We start from the raw sequence: 16,397 nt of genomic DNA, 5'->3' as shown, positions 1-16,397 counted from the left end.
GGTGGCATTAGGTCCTACCATTTAGTGTCAGTGCGGAACATGAGGGTGAGGAAATGGAGAGTATGGAGCACGAGTGTGTACAGATATGCCCGTCGCGCAGTTTGAAAGCAAACTGGCTGCAGGTCACACAAGGTATACGGGTGGGGCAGCCAGGGAGGCTCATGGGACAGGGGCCTGATAAAAAGATCCAGAGGGCCTAGGGTATGGGGGTGGGCAGGGAACACCCTTCCGCAGGACCTGCTCGAGGTGAGCCCGAGAGGCGGGCGGCAAGGCTGCCCTCATCTCCTGAAATACAAAGCATGGAGAGCCCCATGCGCTGAGCAAGTGTCAGGGGATCCGCGCAATTTCCCTGGTCATAGTCCAGGAGGTCTCCGATCCTGATGTCTCCTGCTAGGACCAGCCTCTGGCGCACCTAGGGGGACTCCGCCACCTGTACACCGAGTTGGGAATTGTGTAGCAGGGGCTCCGCAAGGAGATCTACTCCATTGGCGGCTGCCACAGATCTGGTTGGCAAAACCAGCTTCCAGGTCTGGAGCACGTCCTGGTGGAAGACCGGCAGCTCAGAGATGTCTCACGGAAGACCTCTCGGATGGAGATAGTCAGAGATTCATAGATACTAAGGTCAGAAGGGACCATTATGATCATCTAGTCCAACCTCCTGCACAATGCAGGCCACAGAATCTCATCCACCCACTCCTGCGATAAACCTCTCACCTGTGTCTGAGCTATTGAAGTCCTCAAATCATGGTTTAAAGACTTCAAGGTGCAGAGAATCTTCCAGCAAGTGACCTGTGCCCCATGCTACAGAGGAAGGCGAAAAACCCCCAGGGCCTCTTCCAATCTGCCCTGGAGGATAATTCCTTCCCAACCCCAAATATGGCGATCAGCTGAACCCTGAGCAGCTGATAAAGGAGCTGCCGGTCGTATCAGAGCCCTCGGAAGTGGCGCAGGAAGGCATGCGCCAACATGCTCTATGCCTGACTACCTGCACCTTAAAGAGGTCTCTGTAGGGCCTGGGACAGAAGACATGGACCTGTGCAAGAGGGTCCTGGAAGGCCGATACGTTAGCCCTAGAATGTTAAAGGCCCTTTTTCATACAAGCTGAGAAGGGGTTACCTCAGGTCAATCAGGGATATCTGGATCCAATTAAGGGCTGCCTGAGGCCTTTAAAAACCCCTCCTCTGGTGGGGAGGAGAAAAGGGGTGAGAGAGAGACAAGCTAGTGGCAGCAGGGAAATAAGCTTCTCCAGGGTGAGAGGCTGTGCTCCTTCCTATAGAGGAACAACCAAACCTGAATGCCTGCTAGGGGAAGGACTGACACCCCCTGGCAAGCAACAGGATGACACCCTGACCCAGCGAGGAGACAGGGAAAGGTATCCCTCTTTGTTTTTGTATTTACAAGACTGTTTCTTTTTCGTTCGGTGAAGAATCACTCCTTAGGCCACCCTGGGGCGTACCCTGAAAACACAGCTGAAGGAGCACAGAAGGAGGAAGGCAAACACTCCCCAGGGTAGGGCTGATTTACCCCAGGCCCACCATTGCCAGAGGGGGCAGTGCTAAGTCTGGTGAGATGAAGGAGGTGCCTTGCCACAATATCTATAATCTATATTTAGTACTGTCTTCCAGAATTTAGAGGCATCAGAAATCAGTGCTTTCAAACTCAGTGGTGCAATATCAACATCTGGTGCTAGTCCAACAGAGTAGAGAAATTAGCATGGCTGCATTTTGAAGAGTGACTGTAAAAATGGTGCCTCTTTATTGAACAGCTCTGCTCCCTGTATATGTTCAGAGTCAGAGCGGACTTTGGCTAAAAGGTTTTTAATAGCGTTAGCCTCGTAAAGCCAATACTACTACAGAAGAATGGGAGACAGTGTGGCCTAGTGGATAGGGCACTGCACAGAGAGTTAGGAGACCTGGATCTAATCCTAATTCTGCCATTGACCTGCTAAGTGACCTTAGATAGATCACTTCACCTCTGTGCCTCTGTTTCCCTTTCTGCACTAGTTTGGCTTGTCCAGTTAGATTGTAAACTCTTCAGTGCTGGGGCTGTCTAACTCAATCGGGTCCCAAATTTAGTTAAAGCTTTGGAGCGTTCCTGTAATACAAATAGTAAGAGTGAAGTAGACTGTGTTCCTGTTTTCACGTCAACAGTTAACTGAGTTCCAGTTGCTGGGTCAATTCTGTCATTAAAGGGAAATGGGGTAGCTGAGCCAAGAATTTGGCTTGCAGAACCTTTATTATTGGTGATGTGCTAACAGCCCAGCATGATTCTTGGATGCCAGGGCATGTTTACAGGACTAGCAGGTAGGAAAACATTTTATTCTGGAATTGGAGACGACAAACATGGAACTTTGTGATGCCATCTCTTACAAAGTCACTAAGTGTGTTGTTTGAAAAATGACTTCAGTTGAATAATGGCAGCTAGAAAAGTCTGTTTACCCCAACTCTCCCAGTGTAAATCAGGTAAGGCTCCAGATTAGTCTGGTCTTGCTATGGGGCACAGATAAACTTTGGAGTTGATTAGATTTTCTTTTTTCAGGTGGAGAGCAAATGTGCTTATCAAGAGCATCCCACCAGAAGATCTGCCTCAGCTCAGAGCTAAGGTTGCTGCCATGGAATTGTTGAAGGGTCACAGAGCAGATATTGGGCTACAAAGAGCCTGGGAGGGTAACTATATTGCATCGGTGAGTGCTGTGATAGAAATGTTCAATCTTCCGTCAGTGCAGATGAATAGGGAAGAGCTTCCCTGGGTGAGGCCTAAGGGAATCAGGAGGGGAGAGTCTGAAAACAGTGTGTGTTCTAAAAATTAAATGCATTCCAACTCCTCCATTAAGTAGTAGTCTGTAAACCATTTCAAAAAGGTTCCAACTTTTACTATGCTAAGAACTATAATTTTGTAAATACCAAACCTTATTCTCATTATTCTTGGGGCCACTGTTAATCAGGATACCAATTAACATCGTCAGTTGACTCTTCCAGTGGCCAGAGATAGGATGGAAAATGCAACATGAGAATAAAATTGCAGTCGTTAGGGTGGAAGTTAGAAAATAGCATAAATGGAAGAACTAGGCAGAGGAAAATGCTTAACTGCCTCTGAGAGCGTAGTGGAAATCTCCTTATGTGTTTTCCTCAAAGGTAGCTCCTGCTTATTAGAGCCTTCCTTTTCCCTTAAGCCTTTGTTTCTAAAAGGTCCTTTAGAAAAGCATGCAAAACTCCGGATGCTGTTTTTCTGTACTGCAAGGAAATGTCTGATAAAGTCTCCTGGTAAGGGAGTGTATTACAGACTTCTTGGTGAGCTTGCCATTCCATCAGGCCTAGGTTGATGATAAAGCATGATTGCTCTGTTTGGTAATTAAGAAAAATTATGTGCCCGTCTTTGTTTGCTCTTCCAGAAACCAGATAACCCTCAGACCACAGGCTCTTTCATCCTTATTGCCAATGAGTTGAAGAGGAAGGACAAGTACATGAATGTGCTCTTCTCATGTCACGTCCGCAAGGTAAACAGAATGAGTGGTTGGAGGAGAAGGAGAGAAATCTACAGAAAGTCAAAAGCTAGGCTGGGAACAGAAATGCCACAGACTGATTTTCTTGTGGCTGAAGTGAAGTTTTCTGATGCTAAGGTTGAGGAGAAAATATTTAAGTTCTGAGCAGCCCTATCATCTGACCATTTGTTGCTTTAGGGAGATTGAGTTTGGAGTAGATATTTTATCTTCTGTAATATATCAGGTGGAGTTCAAAGCAGCAGCCCAAACAGAAGGCATGTCATTGAAGTTTGCTTTCCACTAAAGCTCACAGGCACTGGATAACAAACTATTCTCTAAATTCCTTTGTGATGTATTGTGGTGTAATAATTCTTTTCCTTAGTGTTTGTAAGATCTCTGAAGGTTTAAAATACTACTCAGCAACCAGTGAAACCAGGGAGGCTAGATCATAGTGCAAGTATATAGGCTACTTTTAACAAGGATTTTGATCAAGAAAACGAAAACTTTAGGATTTAGTTTGTCTGAAGAAATGGTGCCAGGAGGGTCACATCCTATCCTTGTTATGTTTCAAGTGTGAACATTCATATTTTGGACCACTGCTTTCTTAATATTGAGCCCAAGCTAACAAGGAACCCTTCACTTTAAGGGACACCTCTGACCACCTAGGACCTGGGAGATGAACCCAGGCTGGATTAAGTGTAGCTGATTTTGGTCTGATTGGAAGTCTCTTTCCAGGGTGGAGACACTTAAATCAAGGCAATTTCAAATTATTGATTTAAGTCAGGTTGAAGGTTTGTAAAACTAACTTGAAAGTTTGTGCTATTGCAAATTGAGAATAACATTTGTAATGAAGTAAATTATGCTGTTTTTAAATGCTGATCGAGTATCTTATTTGAATGTTATGAAACTGCTATAGACAAAAAACAGAATATTTAAAACTAGTATCTGAAAGCTTGTGCTGTTGCACAGGTGTAATTTGTAAAGTAATGTGTAAAAATTTAGAACAGCTGAAAATGGCTGAGAACTTAAAAATTTGAGAGTAACAGACTGTGAATCCCAGTGGTGTTTGAACCTGGTGATATTCTAAACAAAGAGCTCTCAACCATGCTTGTAGCTGTTACAATTGCTTCACACTGACTCAACAGACATTCTAGGCTTCAGAGTGATGTTTGGTGGTGTGTGTGCTGGTTATGTTGTTGGGTGGATCACAGAATCATAGGACTGGAAGGCACCTCGAGAGGTCATCTAGTCCAGTCCCCTGCACTCATGGCAGGACTATTGTCTAGACCAGGGGTGGCCAACCTGTGGCTCCGGAGCCATATGCGGCTCTTCAGAAGTTAATATGTGGCTCCTTGTCTAGGCACTGACTCTGGAGCTGGAGCTACAGGTGCCAACTTTCCAATGTGCTGGGGGATGCTCACTGCTCAACCCCTGGCTCTGCCACAGGCCCTGCCCCCACTCCCTCCCCTGAGCCTGCCGTGCCCTCGCTCCACCTCCCCCCGCAGAGCCTCGTGCATGCCACGAAACAGCTGATTGGGAGGTGCGGGGAAAGAGGGGGAGGCGCTGATCGGCGGGGCTGCAGGTGGGTGGGAGGTACTGGGAGTGGCGGGGAGAAGGTGATGGGGGGCTGCTGATGTATTTCTGTGGCTCTTTGGTAATGTACATTGGTAAATTCTGGCTCCTTCTCAGACTCCGGTTGGCCACCCCTGTTCTAGACCATCCCTGACAGGGGTTTGTCTAACCTGCTCTTAAAAAATCTCCAATGATGGAGATTTCACAACCTCTCTAGGCAATTTATTTCCGTGCTTAACCACCCTGACAGTCAGGAGGTTTTTTCCTAATGTCCCGCTGAAACCTCCATTGCTGCAATTTAAGCCCATTGCTTCTTGTCCTGTCCTCAGAAGTTAAGGAGAACAATTTTTCACCCTCCTCCTTGTTGCAACTTTTTAGGTACTTGAAAACTGTGTCCCCTCTGTCTTCTCTTCTCCAGACTAAACAAACCTATTTTTTTCAATCTTCCCTCATAGGTCATGCTTTCTAGACCTTTAATCATTTTTGTTGCTCTTCTCTGGACTTTCTCCAATTTGTCCACATCTTTCCTGAAATGTGGTGCTCAGAACTGGACACAAGACTCCCAGTTGAGGCCTAATCAGCGTGGAGTAGAGCGGAAGAACTACTTCTCGTGTCTTGCTTACAACGTTCCTGCTAATACATCCCAGAATGATGTTCGCTTTTTTTGCAACAGTGGGGTGGAAGTTGTTGAAATCCAGGTGGAATTCTTCAAGGGCCTCCTTCCTGTGGGTCCATATGATGAAGATGTCATCAGTGTAATGCAAGTAGAGGAGGGGTGCTAGGGGACGAGAGCTGAGGAAGCGTTCTAAGTCAGCCATAAAAATGTTGGCATACTGTGGGGCCATGCGGGTACCCATAGCAGCGCCACTGACTTGAAGGTATAAGTTGTCCCCAAATCTGAAATGGTTGTGGGTGAGGACAAAGTCACAAAGCTCAGCCACCAGGTGTGCCGTGGCCTCATCAGGGATACTGTTTCTGACAGCTTATAGTCCATCCTCATGTGGAATATTGGTGTAAAGAGCTTCTACATTCATGGTGGCCAGGATGGTGTTTTCAATGCATCACCAACGCATTGTAGCTTCCTCAGGAAGTCGGTGGTGTATCGAAGATAACTAGGAGTGCTGGTAGCGTAGGGTCTGAGGAGAGAGTCCAAATAGCCAGATAATCCTGCTGTAAGAGTGCTGATGCCTGAGATGGTGGGGCATCCAGGGTTTCCAGGTTTATGGATCTTGGGTAGCAGATAGAATACCCCTGGTTGGGGCTCTGGGGGTGTGTCTGTGTAGATTTGTTCCCGTGCTGTAGCAGGGAGTTTCTTGAGCAGCTGGTGTAGATTCTTTTGGTACTCCTCAGTGGTACTCCTCCCTTCTCTTCAGGTGTTAGTATAATAATGCCTGCATCTGTAATTTTCACTCCATGCATCCGATGAAGTGGGTTCAAGCCCACGAAAGCTTATGCCCAAATAAATCTGTTAGTCTTTAAGGTGCCACCGGACTTCTTGTTGTTTTTGTGGATACAGACTAACACGGCTACCCCGTAAAATTTAATTAACACTTTTTTTTTTTTAAACAAGCGTCATCAGCATGGAAGCATGTCCTCTAGAATGGTGGCCAAAGCATGAAGGGGCATATGAATGTTTAGCATATCTGGCACGTAAATATCTTGCAACACCGGCTACAAAGTGCCATGTGAATGCCTGTTCTCACTTTCAGGTGACGGTGTAAATAAGCAAGCAGCAGTATCTCCCATAAATGTAAACAAACTTCTTTGTCTTAGTGATTGGCTGAACGAGTAGTTGGACCGAGTGCACTTTAGAGCCTGCAAGTTTTACATTGTTTTGTTTTTGAGTGTAGTTATGTATTTTTGTACATAATTCTACATTTATAAGTCACATTTTCATGATAAAGAGATTGCACTACAGTACTTGTATGAGGTGAACTGAAAAATACTATTTCTTTATCATTTTTACAGTGCAAATATTTGTAATAAAAAATAATATAAAGTGAGCACTATACACTTTCGTGAGCTACAGCTCACTTCATCGGATGCACACGAAAGCTTATGCTCAAAATAAATTTGTTAGTCTCCAAGGTGCCACAAGTCCTCCTTTCTTTTTGCGGATACAGACTAACACGGCTGCTACTATACACTTTGTATTCTGTGTTGTAATAGAAATCAGTATATTTGAAAATGTAGAAAAACATCGAAAAATATTTAATACATTTCAATTGGTATTCTGTTGTTTAACGGTGCAATTAATTGCAATTACTTTTTTTAATAGTGATTTTTATTAATTGCTTGAGTTAACTGCAGTTAATCAACAGCCCTAGTTTATATTCATCCTTTGTAATTTGACCTAGTTTCTAATTTTTGTAGGACTCTTTTTTGAGTTTCAGATCATTGAAGATCTCCTGGTTAAACCAGGGTGGTCGCTTGCCATACTTCCTTTGTTCTTGCACCCTTAATAATGTCTCTTTGAAAAACTGCCAACTGTCTTCAATTGTTTTTCCACTTAGACTTGCTTCCCATGAGTTCTTACTTACCAACTCCGAGTTTGCTGAAGTCTGCCGTCTTGAAATCTTTTGTCTTTATTTTGCTGTTCTCCCTCCTACCATTCCTTAAAATCATGAATTCTACCATTTCATGATCACTTTCACCCAAAGGATGGTTGTGTTGATCTGTGTCTAGGGAATTGTGCTGGAAGAGTTGTCTAGATAGCAAATAAGTGTGAGCTGAAGTCAGGGGCTGTGTGTGTTTGGGGTTATTGTGTATGTTGGTTGTGGTGTTTGGATCATTTTGTGTGTGCGCCTGCAGGGTTGTGCTGGGGGATTGTTGTTTTGTGTAGGTGACGGGCCAATTAATCCATCATCTGTGTAGTCTCCTTTATAAAATCAATTAAATTGTTGCATGCAAATTAGGTGTAGAGTAAGAGTGGTGATTTGTTATTATCTCTGATATAATGGTCTAGGACTCTTCGAATGGCAGAGGTACATGCTTTACTGTAGCTGTACACTGCACATGTAATTGATAAAGTCAAAAAGGCTGAACTTAAAAATTTGGTGGTAACAGACCACAAAACCCAGTGATGATTGAACCTAGTGGTATACTGAACACAGAGTCCCCAGCCATGCTAGTAGCTGTTTCCATCGCATCATGCTGACTCAGCAGTCATTCTAGGCTTCAGAATAACAATCTTGAAATCATATTAAGTAGATGAAGGTCCCAGTCCAGCAAACACTTAGATTCATAGATTCCAAGGCCAGAGGAATCACTGTGGTCTTCTAGTCTGACCTTCGGTATAACACAGGGCCAGGAACTTCCCCAATATAATTTCTAGAGCAGATCTTTAAGAAAAACATCCAATCTTAATTTAAAAACTGTCAGTGAGAGAATCTACCATGACCCTTCATAAGTTGTTCCAATGGTTAATTACTCTCACGATGAAAATTTTACTCCTTATTTCCAGTCTGAATTTGTCCAGCTTCAACTTCCAGCCGTTGGACCATGTTATTACCTTTGTCTGCTAGATTCAGGAGCCCCATAACCTTCTCTTTGTTAAGCTAAATAGATTGAGCTCCTGGAGTTTGTCACAATTAAGGCATGTTTTCAAATTCTTAATCGTTCTTATGGCTCTTCTCTGAACCCTTTCCAGTTTATCATCATCCTTCTTGAATTGTGGACACAGAACTGGAGGTAGTATTCCAGCAGTGGTCACACTACTGCCAAATACAGAGGTAAAATAACCTCTCTGTTCCTACTGGAGGTTCCCCTGTTTATGTATCTAAGGATCGCATTCGCCCCTTAGGCCACAGGGTCGCACTGGAACATCATTATCCACCATGACCCCCAAATCTTTTTAGCGTCACCCTTCCTAGGATAGAGTCCCCATCGTTGAAGTATGGCCTACGTTCTTTATTCCTACATGTATACATTCACATTTACCCATATTAAAATGCATACTGTTTGCGGGAACCCAGTTTACCAGGTGATCCAGATCGCTCTTGTCCTCTTCATTATTTACCACTTCCCCCAACTTTTTTCATCTGCAAACTTTGTCAATGATGATTTTGTGTTCTTTCTGATCATTGATAGAAATGTGAAATAGCACAGGGCCAAGAACTGAACCCTGCCCTATGCTATTTCAAGCCAAGAACTGAACCCACTAGAAACACACCCACTCAGTGGCGATTCCCTGTTTACAATTACATTTTGAGACCTATCAGCCATTTTTTAATCCATTTAACTTAAGCAGTTATGTAAGTTTACTCAGAAGACTAATCAATGGGACTACTTATGTTCTTGAAGTTAAGCTTACATATAAATGTTTGCAGCATCAGATGCTAAACTTGTATTTTTATTTAAAACTTTAGTGATATAAAATGTCACTTCAAAACAACATTTTTCAGTGCTAGCCATGAAAGTTATTTAGACTTTCAATTCAGTAATAAAGTTATTGTGATCTTTCTTATACACATAGATCAAAATTTTCAAAAACAGAGGTGCCTATAGGCGCCGACTCCGTGGGTGCTCTGGGGCTGGCGCACCCATGGAAAAAAAATAGGGGGTGCTCAGCACCCACTGCGATGACCAGCTGTTGGCAGCCAGGGATTAACTGTTTTGCGGGAGCCTCCGCAGATGAGCTGTTTCCTATGGGTAGCCTGTACGCAGCTGCGATCACCTGTTTGCCGGGTAGGCTCAGATCAACTGTTTCCTGCCTCCCTGCTCCAGCAGGGGCTGAGTGAGTCTCACCAAAAAAAAAAAAAAAAAAAAGCCTTAGGGTTGGCGTGGGCGGGAGTGCTGGGCTATCAGCAGCAGCACAGCCAGCCCCTGCTCACTTAGGGCTGCCCCACACCTCTTGGGCTGATGGCCACGTGTATGGTTGCTCCCTGCCAGCCAAGCTCGACTCCGGCCACAGCAGGCATCAGGTGACCCAAGGGAGCCCAGCCAGGCTAGGGCTGGGTGTAGTGAAGGATTAGGGGGAGGAGAAACCCTGGACCCTGGCAGGAGCTGCGCTGGAGGTGGGTTGAGAGGAGAAGCCCCAGACCCCGGCAGGAGCCACGCTGGGCAGGCGTGCGGGGAGGAGAAGTTCCAGACCCCAGCAGGAGCCGCCCGGGGGTGGGGGGAGGAGAAGCCCCAGACCCTGGCAGAAGATGTGGGGCTGAAGTCCCCAGCTCGGGAGCCCCAGCCACCCAAGTGGCAGAAGCTGCAGGGCTGAAGCCCCGACCCCACTCTGTGCAGAGCTGGTCTGAGCCCCTCTCTCTCCTGTCCCCCCTGTGCGGAGCTAGCTTTCACGCTCAGGGTGTGGAGAAATTCAGTCCAAATCTACCCACACTGGTATCTCCATTTCCCCTATCATCACACAGGGGCCTTGGGGAAGGGGGCGGAGCTGGGATGGGGCACCCACCAGCAAAACCCAAAGTCAGCACGTGTGGAGGTGCCTATAGTTAGGCTCCTAAGGATGGGATTTTAAAAAGTAGCTCAACTCCCATTGAGTTCCAACTGCAGACCCTAATGAAGGATTATAGCCTGGTTGAAGCATTTCAGCTTTCCTGGCATGTGGAAATTTGTTCAGTATATTGACAGATGGTATTAGTTGCAGATACAACGCAGGGTATTTATTTATCAATGATGTGTTTGGGTTTGTGTTGATCTCTCAGTAAGGTAGTTAATGAGGCCCTGGACTTGTTTTTTTACAGCAAAGCTAAGGCTCTTTATTTTCGGTTTTTACCCAAAACAATTCCCAGCCTTTACAAAAGCTAATGCTAATTTTACTAGCTTTACTAATTTTCACCTGAATTTTGGATCATTCATGTATATGAAAATTCTCCTTGTGTTCAGCAAATCCAATCTACTACATTAATGGATGTGTGGTTGTTAATAATAAAGTAGTCTAAGTGTAAATGCAAGTCTGTCAAAGTAATGTAGTGGACGATACACGCACACACACGTGTGTGTGCATTTGTATACGTACTGTTAATGTATAGTTAATTTTTTGTACTTCCTGTCCCATAATATTAACCCTGATATTTACCCAGAAAACTGTGAAGTTTAATTTTTTTCACTGATTTTCACCCATTTTTAATCTTAATTACAACACTGATAAATTCCCAGGAAATTTTAAACAAAATAAAAACAGAAATGAGGGGTCTTGAACGTAGCTGAGCACTTTAAATCTGAAATTTCCTAATAGACAAAAATCTCTGTAAAATCCGAAACTCTCCTAACAATTAGGAAACTAAACAAGTCCAAAACACCCACATTAGTAATTTAAGACTATAAATGGGAAAAAGTACAAAACTAGTCACATCTCATTTAAGTTTAAAAATCTATTTAATTTTAAAAATGTCTTGTATCCACCCCACATCTTGAGGTGGGGGGTATGTGTGTCAGTGGGATGTTCTGCTAGCTAAGTGATCTGATTGGCTGAAATTTTTTGTGGTGTGTGCCAGCTCAGTTGTTTGGGGGTTCTCTGAATCTCTGAACCGCCTTCTAGTATCTTGTAGCAGTGAAGTCCTTCCTACTTTTCCTTATGCCAAGGGCACTGTATGACCACTTTGCTCCTGGCTTTTATTTTTCTGATTGTGTTGAAAACAAAAGAATAGAAATATTATATTGTTGGAAAAAGAAAAGGAGTACTAGTGGCACCTTAGAGACTAACCAATTTATTTGAGCATAAGCTTTCGTGAGGTACAGCTCACTTCATTAGATGCATTCAGTGGAAAATACAGTGAGGAGATTTATATACACACAGAACATGAAAAAATGGGTGTTATCATACACACTGTAAGGAGAGTGATCACTTAAGATGAGCTATTACCAGGAGGAGAGCCGGGGGGGAGAAAACCTTTTGTAGTGATAAGGGGATAAGACACTGTGGGGGGGTTTCAGAATTTAATTTTCCTCACCATTATGCAACTTTTAAGCTTTTAAATCCCTATGTTTTTCTCACACACTCATTCACTCTGATTCAGCTTTTGGTAACAATCTAACATACAAGGACAGAGGAAATCGATTTTCTAAAATAGTGAAGATTGTTACTTCATTCAATTACAGGCAGGCAAAGAACTATTTAAAAATTCCAATAGGATAACATTTGAGATTTTTATAAAGGGGCAGATTTCTTTTGGTTGTGGTATGTGGAAAGAATTCTCAGGAGCGAACACAAATAGATCTGTTATCCCTGTAGACCCCACCACTAAGTTCCCGCTGCCACACGTATTAAAAGATGGCTGTTCTCAGTTTAGTTTAGTTTTGTTGCATCAGTCTCTCATCACTTTACTAATAGCTAATGCAGTCCTTGGAATGCGGGGAGACGGAGTAGCCAAAGATAATACTGCTGTTGCTTATCATGAATGCAAATGCAGCACCCTTACCCAGAAGCTGAAGGTCATTTCAATGCTTTCGATGCTGGAGAAAACTGCAGCTTATCCAACTATGCTTTTGAGAGCAAGCCCAAGCTGTAATTGGAAAATATTGGAGGGAGCATGGGATTATAGAAATGTAGTACTCTGGTTCTACTTTATAGTTTTAATAGTCTGTCAGTGACTTTTTGATCGTTTTTGAAAGGTTAAATTGTTGGTGACTTAATTTTATGGAGTTTAGGTCAGACTTTATTCTCTGTGCAAACGGTCAGTTAAGGAATAATATCACATGACAATTCTTGAAACTATCAGCAATGAAAGCCCATGGGTGGAAGATTTGTATTGCAGCGGAATTTATACACAGTCCTGTGAATACATTCTTAGAGCCCCACGGATATGTCTGGACCATTTTTGCGGATTGCAGATCGGATGCAGATACAAAATTTGTATCCGCACAGGGCTCCATACATTCTCTTATATCCTTGTCCCCATTCTTGAGGATCTGTCAGACACCATCCAAGTTATCTAGTTGATGAGTATCGGTACACCTTTAGGAGTCTGTAGCCCCAAAGAGTATGTCTACACTGCAGCTTGGAGCATGCCTCCTAGCCTGGGTAAACAGACTTGTGATAGCTCAGCTTGAGCTAGTGTGCTAAAAATAGCCGCATGGTTGTTGAAGCGCCAGCAGAGGCTTGGGCTAGCCACTTGAGCTTGGACCTAAGGGAGCGGATGAATTCTAGGTCGGGTGGCTACCCCAAGCGTCTGTTGGTGCTGTAATGTTTGCACTAGCTTGAGTCAAGCTTGCATGAGTCTGTCTACCCTGGCTGGGAGGCATGCTCTCGCTGCAGTGTAGACATAGCCAAAGAAACTGACGGCAGCAGGTTGAACAACACACGTCTGTTTTATAACGTTAGTAAATCTCATTGGGTTGGTCTAGTCCTCTGTGTGGTAATGACTTAGTACATGTGCAGCTTCATAGAATCTCAGGGTTGGAAGAGACCTCAGGAGGTCATCTAGTCCAACCCCCTGCTCAAAGCAGGACCAATCCCCAATTTTTGCCCCAGATCCCTAAATGGCCCCCTCAAGGATTGAACTCTGAACACTGGGTTTAGCAGGCCAGTGCTCAAACCACTGAGCTATCCCTCCCCCTAAGGCTGAGTCTGTCATGTTTCTGTTGAATACAGATTTGTCCTGCCTGCACCATTACTGAAAGCATGACTGATATTCTGCAAACCAGGTTTTAATCATGTTTTTTAATAATTGTACTGAAAACAGCTTTACCCCATCTATTTTAGGGCTCCTACCAAGTCAGCTGTATCAGCACTGTAATTAGAACTGGTTGGGAATTTTTTTGATGAAACACTTTACATTTGAGAATGCCAAGTTGTTGAAACTGAACCTGTTTGTTGGGAAAGGATAGATTTTCACAAATGTATCGTTTCAAAAACTATTTTGGGGGAAAAAGTTAAAGGTCAAAAATTAAATGTTTCATTTGACCCAAACATCATCTCCCCTGCTCCCCCCATTTTTTTAATTTTCAAGAAGTGAAAATTTTCGGAATCTCCACACTTTTCCCAGGTTGGGAAAACGGTTTCCCATTCAGCTCTAGTTGGAATTAGTGGTGATTTGTAAATTTTCGTCGTTGTAGACATGGCCAAGCTGTTCAGCTCTTTCCAGCACTAGCTGAGCGGTGGGGGTGGTGGTAGGGGAAACCCTTTGCTTACAACCGTTTCCAGGAAATTGACCCATTGCGAGCTGGGGTGAAGCAGCAGTGCTGCTTCCTAGTGGCAAAAGTGTTGATTAATATGAGGCATATCTGTCCAGGCAACAAGCCTGGGTATTGAACCAAAGTGCAAGAAGTTTTTACTGGACTTTAGACTTTTTTGTCACAGTAAAAGTTACCCGTACCTCAATTGTGTATAATGGTAAAATGTGAATAACGGCAAAATGTTCAGTGGGAAAGCAGTGCTAGGCGGGATAAAATGGTTTTAAACACCATTATATTTCTATAATGGTGATAAAACATGTCTGCTGACATATTTTGTGAGAGTCAGTTCATTTAAAGAAATCAACAGCAGTTTTCATTGTTGCGTAACTTGCCTAACTTGTAAATTGAAAGTTAAATTTAAGAACTAGTTGGCAGCCGGTGTCAAGTGGAGTGCCCCAGGGGTCGGTCCTGGGGCCGGTTTTGTTCAATATCTTCATAAATGATCTGGAGGATGGTGTGGATTGCACTCTCAGCAAATTTGCGGATGATACTAAACTGGGAGGAGTGGTAGATACGCTGGAAGGGAGGGATAGGATACAGAGGGACCTAGACAAATTGGAGGATTGGGCCAAAAGAAATCTGATGAGGTTAGCCAGCAGTTCTGCGGAAAAGGACCTAGGGGTGACAGTGGACGAGAAGCTGGATATGAGTCAGCAGTGTGCCCTTGTTGCCAAGAAGGCCAATGGCATTTTGGGATGTATAAGTAGGGGCATAGCGAGCAGATCGAGGGACGTGATCGTTCCCCTCTATTCGACACTGGTGAGGCCTCATCTGGAGTACTGTGTCCAGTTTTGGGCCCCACACTACAGGAAGGATGTGGATAAATTGGAGAGAGTCCAGCGAAGGGCAACAAAAATGATTAGGGGTCTAGAGCACATGACTTATGAGGAGAGGCTGAGGGAGCTGGGATTGTTTAGTCTGCAGAAGAGAAGAATGAGGGGGGATTTGATAGCTGCTTTCAACTACCTGAAAGGGGGTTCCAAAGAGGATGGCTCTAGACTGTTCTCAATGGTAGCAGATGACAGAACGAGGAGTAATGGTCTCAAGTTGCAATGGGGGAGGTTTAGATTGGATATTAGGAAAAACTTTTTCACTAAGAGGGTGGTGAAACACTGGAATGGGTTACCTAGGGAGGTGGTAGAATCTCCTTCCTTAGAGGTTTTTAAGGGGGCTTGACAAAGCCCTGGCTGGGATGATTTAACTGGGAATTGGTCCTGCTTCGAGCAGGGGGTTGGACTAGATGACCTTCTGGGGTCCCTTCCAACCCTGATATTCTATGATTCTATGAACTCAGTGCAGTGGATTAGCTAAGAAACACATCAGCTGGAAATGTGAAATGGATTTTTAGTTAACTTGTTTTAACTGTCTTGATGGTCACTACTTTTGTCTCATTGAATAATAAAGTGGAATCCATCAGTGGGAGATTGCCTTCCTGTTTGTTGTTTGGATTCAGAATCTCATTCTTCAGTTTTTGTGACTTACTGATGTTATGGAATACACATTATTATAATTCTGCCTCTGCAGTCCCAGTTAATGCCAATCCTGGAGACTGATGCCATAACAGGAGCTGTTAATATGTGAATTAGTTGCCAGTGATACTAATGATCTTTACCACACTGTAGCTGTTCTATTTTTAATTGTAAGCCTACATAGCTACTTCCAAGAAGAAGATTGGAAAATATCCCCTGGACATGCTGTTTGGGAGAAAAACATACTCAGCTAAGTTAACAGTTTGAGAGGGAGCCAGTTCCAGGGAGAATGGTGAAGAAGGGAAGCAGAGGAAGACAAATAATGCTTTTTAAAAGCAGCATTTCCACAGCAGGCTCCGTTTGTCAGTCCATGGAAAGATGAGACTGGAAGCAGCATTTTGACCACGTTATCACGTAGACTGGGATAATCCCTGAATTTGCCCTGTGTGTTTTCCTACCCCATGTGTTGGTCCTGTACCACTTTGATTCTTGTGTTTGAATCCAGGTTAGAATTACCAGATTTATAATCATAAGGGCCCTTTTAAACCCATGGAAGTGATTATTTTATTAGAGAAGTATGTTTGATATGACTTTTAACTTGAACAGCTGCACGTGATAATTAAACAAATAAAGTTCCTGCATCTGTTGGTGTTTTTTCCTTTCTTGCCAGAACATGAACTGTAGAAAAGTCATCTTAGATTAATCCCTTAAACCCTTTTAGTACTGAATGGGGCTAGATTTCAGAGTCC

General features: G+C 43.7%; 1 protein-coding gene across 5 annotated transcripts in view; it reads left to right on the top strand.

Annotated features, from left to right (window-relative positions):
* MYO1D (myosin ID) overlaps nt 1-16,397 on the top strand; it is a 356,514-nt gene that overhangs the window by 215,815 nt on the left and 124,302 nt on the right. For 4 of the 5 annotated variants that reach the window (XM_037887148.2, XM_043536697.1, XM_043536696.1 and 1 more), the window contains exons 18-19: nt 2,539-2,683; nt 3,392-3,496. In XM_037887148.2, the coding sequence (XP_037743076.1) occupies nt 2,539-2,683; nt 3,392-3,496 (250 nt within the window). Of the gene's footprint in view, nt 1-2,538; nt 2,684-3,391; nt 3,497-5,508; nt 11,764-16,397 lie in introns of those variants that run through there. The other variant, XM_043536693.1, reaches the window with a different exon arrangement.

Source organism: Chelonia mydas, chromosome 27, assembly GCF_015237465.2.
Source record: "Chelonia mydas isolate rCheMyd1 chromosome 27, rCheMyd1.pri.v2, whole genome shotgun sequence".
NCBI lineage: Eukaryota > Metazoa > Chordata > Testudines > Cheloniidae > Chelonia > Chelonia mydas.
This window is presented reverse-complemented; position numbering and strand designations above follow the sequence as displayed.